The sequence below is a fragment of the Galeopterus variegatus genome, unplaced genomic scaffold, assembly GCF_000696425.1.
Source record: "Galeopterus variegatus unplaced genomic scaffold, G_variegatus-3.0.2 Scaffold2869, whole genome shotgun sequence".
NCBI classification, from domain to species: Eukaryota; Metazoa; Chordata; class Mammalia; order Dermoptera; family Cynocephalidae; genus Galeopterus; species Galeopterus variegatus.
In genome coordinates this window covers 187,083-193,082 of record NW_007728980.1, presented here as the reverse complement: position 1 = coordinate 193,082, position 6,000 = coordinate 187,083, and the positions used below count along the sequence as shown (strand labels likewise).

General features: G+C 34.9%; 1 protein-coding gene across 1 annotated transcript in view; it reads right to left on the bottom strand.

The window, feature by feature from the left end:
- The window catches only part of INPP4B (inositol polyphosphate-4-phosphatase, type II, 105kDa), a 303,350-nt gene that overhangs the window by 125,819 nt on the left and 171,531 nt on the right, over window positions 1-6,000 (bottom strand). The window contains exon 12 of the mRNA XM_008583251.1: window positions 3,492-3,654. Coding sequence (XP_008581473.1) covers window positions 3,492-3,654 — 163 coding nt within the window. The remainder of the gene's footprint in view (window positions 1-3,491; window positions 3,655-6,000) is intronic.

Below are 6,000 nucleotides of genomic sequence, written 5' to 3'. Positions count from 1 at the left end.
AAAAAAAAAAAAAAAAAAGAATCATCGGGGGCCGGCCCGGGGGCGCACTGGATAGTGCGCCGCATGGGAAGCGCGGCGGCGCTCCCGCCCGAGGGTTCGGATCCCATATACAGACCGGTTCCCGCTCACTGGCTGAGCGAGGTGCGGGAGCAGCACCGAGGGTTGCGATCCCGTTGCCAGTCCCCGGTCCGGTACGGGGGCAACACTGAGGGTTGCGATCCATTGCCGGACACGGAAAAAAGACAAAAGACAAAAAAAAAAAAAAAAGAATCATCAGAATATTTCTACCCAATCAGATGTTGGTTTTTAAGTGTTGTTCTCCAATAAAAGAAACCAGGTTTCCTTGGAAACTGACCGACAATAGGGCTGGGGTAGGGAAAATACAAAATGAGCCTAGAGCACCTTATAGTGCCAAAGGGTAAGGGAGTAAGTTTAAAAAACAAGAAAGTAAGAACTGTATGGGAAATAAGTAAGACAGAAAGTAAGGGAGTAAAGAAGGTGTGGGGGAAACCTGTCAAAAGGACATGGAGGCCAGTCTGGAAGAAAGAGCTGCCAATGGCTAAATCTAGAACAGTTTGAGCTCAAAATAAATAATAATAGTATTAGATTATAAACCAAAGAATAAAATAAGTATTCATGAGTCCACACTGACATAAATAAATGGAAGAGAAAGGACAACTCTTCCTTACAAAATAATTTTACTTCTAGCAATCTAACGTAGGGGAAAATATCTGAAATGTAGTTAAAGACTTAAACATTTAAAGAAGCTATGTATTAATTACAGCCCTATTATAATAATTAAATATCTAAAATAATGATTTCCCCATTGATGAATTAAAGTCATTATAATCTCATTTCCAGAGAATATTTATGAGGAAATATTCATAATATGATAATATGCAAGATCTCAAAATATACACCTATACTTACAATGTATATGCCAGTTTGGTAAAAATGTGTGTGTGTGTGTTTGTGTGTGTGTGTGTTTGTAGACACAAGAAATGTTCAAAATGGTTATGTTTGGCTGAAATAAGAAAATAAAAATCATACATAATCTTATTTGCTTTTCTTTGCAAATTTTGTAAATTACCACTTCTTCTAATACAATCTTTAAGATACTGGTAAATTTGGGTACATATATTAGTCTGCTTCTGCTGCTTCTAACAGAAATATCTGGAACTGGGGTATAATCGCAATTTGTAGCAATGGGCATGCTGCCACTATGGATCTGGACTTCACATCTTGGGCATGAGGCGTGGCAATCAACTTTATATATCATGAATATTCATGATCCATAAAAACATAAAATAAAAGGAAGGCTATCAATTTTAAAATTATTAAATAATGAAAATTTTTATTAAATAATTACTTGAGCTAATCAATCCCACTCCAGCTGTGCACTAGCATCTATAATATAATTTAAGTATACTTGAGCATGAGTTCATCTGTAAAACATCTATTTATAAATATTAAGCATTTTCTTCCATGTACCAATATCCCCTTCAGAACATGCACTCTATATGCAATTGTCTAGCATGTGAAATGTTAACAAATGCTTTAACTTTAAAATTATTCAACAGTATCTACTACATTAAATAATTTCAGACATAAGTAATATTTTATTTTACACATTTAAATAATGACAACTTCTAAAATGTTTATAACGCAAGAATGGATGATGTATAAAATAAATGTAGATAATACAGTAAAAAGTAAAACAAGAAAATCAATTAGAGAACAATATGTTGTAGTTTGACTCTAACCATCCCCAATACTAATTTAGTTGTGAATTCTACATTAGCAGCAACTTCTATCTGGTTTTAGATCATAACCACATAATGTGCCACATTCACAAAAAAGTGTTTCACCTAATCTTACAGATGATTTATCTACCAAATATTTGTACTTTTTAAAATGTAGTTGTGATCACATAGATACAATCTTCTGATACAATATAAGATATATGTAATTTCAAGTATTTAGGAGCTTTGTTCTCTTCAATGAGAAGTTTTGGGATCACACAAAAAACATACCAAAATCCAGTATTATTTTATTTCTGCTAAAAAAAAAAAACGTCTTGAAAATCCATCGATGGACAGAAAAAGGTCACTAAAATGAATTCTGCTTACTTGCTTCATTTTCCGGAGCACAGCAGTGTCTGGCTCACAGTTGGCAGTAAATATATGTTCAATTAAAGAAAGTTGAAGTATACTATTTCTTCATGACATAGCTATGACAGGCTTTCATTTTGATTCATGTAAAGTTATGGAACTGGATTCATTAACTAATAAAATTGATGTTATTAAAAAAGAAAATTTCCACAAGCAATTAGTCCAAGTAAATGTGAACATAAAGAACATTAGTGTAAACTTTTTACCTATGTGAATACACAACAGAGAAAGAAGAACCATCTACAATAAGAAAACTGTAAAAAGCCAGTTGACAAATATGATTTAGATTTGTTTCTATTGTTGATCAAGTGATGAAAGATTGATGTTTTCCATAATTGAACTCTTGAGGAAAATGTGAATAATGAAAAATCAGGAAAACAATTTGGGAGAACATAAATTTAAATTTGTAAACATTCAAATTTTCTTATGACTCATTTTCTTAAAGTAAGAGGAAAAACAAATTTCAAAAGAAGAGGGTAAAGAAATACTATTTAGTCTCTCCAAATACTTAAGATACCAAACATAAAAGCTGGGACAACTGTAATAGCATTTCCTACTACCATAAAGATATGCAGATATTTGTCTTGATTTTTGTGTCAACATTAATCAAATTATAAAAAGCCATGTATAGGGACACAACTGTATTTAATTTTTTTTATAATGTTTATTAGCCAACCTTCTAATAAGACATACATTTGAAAGTCTATCTCTGTTCCTCTAGACACACACATACACTCACATACGTATGCATGCATATACATGTGTTTGTGTGCGCACACGTGTACATGTATCCCTGAAAATCTGGCCTTACCATATATATTTTTGGAATAATGTGCAAACATATGCCTCAGAATCAAACCTTCATATGTGTTTTGAGAATAACTTAAAAAGAATTTCTCAGAATAAGGCAAAAAGCATACTCATACTGCATTCTGTTCAGCAACTTACTATGAGATACTGTGTCCTAATATCCCTCAAAGTTTCTAAGAGGTATTTTTTTTTCTTCCTAGTAAAATGTTGGAAGAATGTTTAAAAGTAGATTAAACTATGTCAGGCCCTTTAAAAGAAAACACTGTTCTTTCAAGAAGGTTTTTATGTAGCAAAAGAAAAGAAAAACGAGCATTGCAAGCAGTTCTGAAAGCACAACTGAGATGCAATTTGATAAATAGCCTTCCATCACCCAAGCCAGAGCAGTGGCAAAGTATGCTATCAGCACTTTCATCAAAGGCACTATTGACTCCTCTTTTTCTAGCCCATTTTTTTCATGACTTTCTCGTTTTGTTTACTCAGTCAATGATTGGGAAAAAAATGATTCCTTACCTTTTGGGTGAGATGTGATGGAGTCTGCTAGTGAAGCGTCCTTTTCTCCATCTTTGCTGCTGCTGCTGCCACTAGCTTCACTGCCACCATCTCTCTCAATCAGTTTATCCACCATAGCAATTATGCAGTTCAGGCTCTTCCCCACATTGGCCCACACCCTGTCCTGAAAAGAGTGTGAGTATCACTACACGTTTTTATGTGAAAACAAGATAAGGCAAAATCGGATGACTCCATTTTAGAGGAGCAGTTGCAGGAGCAATCATAGGAATGCAGACTGAGTGACCGGCTTTAATTCTCCCATTAATTTGGTCGGACAATGGATACACAAAAAAATTTATTTTCTCTTCATAAAGCAAAAAATAAGTGCTATAAATCCATTTATGTAGTCCATTATTTTTGCTCTGTCATAAAGAAATGATGAACTACCATACAATATAAATCCATAATTGTGCATGAATTATGACATTTTAAACCAGAGATACCTATTTTCTTTATCAACACTAAGGGGAAAAGCAAAGACACACCAATATTTTTAAAGAATGGCCACCATTTACATTAGAAATTCTCGTGGTTTCTTTTTAAATTGTGGTAACATATCCATAACATAAAATTTACCATGTAAACCATTTTAAGTGTATAATTCAGTAACATTAAGTACATTCACATTGTTTTGCAACCACCACAACCACCATCCACTTCCAGAACTTCTTCATCTGCCCTAAGTGAGACGCTGTATCCTCTTACACATGAATTGCCCATCCCTTGCTCTTCCAGTCCTGACAACTATCATTCTACTTTCTGCCTCTATGAATCTGCCTACTCTAAGTACTAAAAATTATGAAAGTGTGGTCTTCAGATCACCTCTGACAGAAAGGCTTGGAGAATTAATATGCAAATCCCTGGATCCCACCAAGTCTGTCCGATCCCCCAGGAGGAAGGCACTCTTAATTCAAGTTTTGCCAAGCTCTCCAGTTTGCTTTTGACCACACTAACTCTCAGAACCTCTACTCAATATTATATGCCATAACTACATAATACATCATTTTGAGTGATTTATTTCCTAGGAAGCAGCCTTACACTAAGGGGTTTCTTTGTCACTAATCTTTTTAGTTCTGATTAATACCCATTTTTGTTTAGGACAATACATGAAACAAATCCTTGATTAACAAAAACTGCTATTAATGTTTTTAAATAAAAAATTTTAATACAGTCATCATGATAGAAGCCTGTCATCCCTGACTTCCCTTCCTCCTCCTCTTCCCACATCATTTAGATGAAAGCACTGACTCCCCATCCCTCTCTCCAGGCATAAGAACCAAAAGGAATCTATAGTGCTTTCCCTGCATCACGCCATAAAGCAAGCTTTCAGTAGGTGCTTTCTCTGTAATAGAGCAGGTATTTCAGTCACTGTAAAGATAACACTTAATGATAGTACTTCCTTAATGGTTAGTATATTTTTCCTCAAATGTATATTTTTCATCTAAGTTAATTTTGCTACTTTATAAACATATAAATTCATTTTGGGGAGGATAAATCTAGGAAGATAAAACTATAGTTGAATTTAGAATATTTGACGGTTGTCTTGCAAAGATTGTTAGTTGAGTAATTCAAACATATTAAAACAAATGTGGGAACATACAGACATGTTTACTTTAGCTGAGGAAGTAATAGGGTTTTGTAAAAACGCAGCGCACTCAAAGTTAGAAAGGGCAATTTTGATGTCCTTATGTGACAAGCTTCCTATGAGACCTCGGGAAAAACACCTCCCCTCTGGGAAGCTGCAGTTGTCTCATCTACAATAAGGAATCGTACCAACCGCACCATGCTGCAGGGGTAGCCAAATACTGTGATTTCTATAAAAACACTTGGTAAAATTATTACAATTTGGTAAGACCCCATCCTGTCCTTACTGGCTTTCCCAAACATGTCAATCTTGCTTTCCTTCACCCTGTAATCTTAAGTGGGAAATAGTCTATTAATCACAAATAATCATAACGATCTTTCACCTAAAGGCAGATCTTTCCCACAAAGAACTGAAAGCACTTCCACTCTAAGAGAAATTAGGACAATAATCACATCCATGAATGACATCATCCTCTGCCTGTTGTCTGAGAAAATGCGGCAGAGGCATTTCTGAGCCATGAGCCAGGGGAGCTGAGGAAGCTTGTTATTCCAGAAGAAAATGTTGGGGAAAAGGTAAGTAACCTGAAGTTCCTGACATCATTTATATTGGGATTTGGTAAGGAGCTTATATTCGAGACCACAATAACAAATTAAATAACCTCTATTTCAAGTATGTTTTAATCACTACCACCAAAGCTGATTAAAGGGAAAAATGAAGCAACTCTTTGGCTAACACTGAGAATAAACTCTGCCACTGAAGAAAAAAGGGGAGCAGATTCCTCTCAATTTTCCAGATTAGCTTTGTACATGAGAAAAGTTTTCAACTTCCTTCCTGTTCCTGGTGTTGAAAGGACCTTTATATTTTGATCGAGGATCGAGCAGTGTT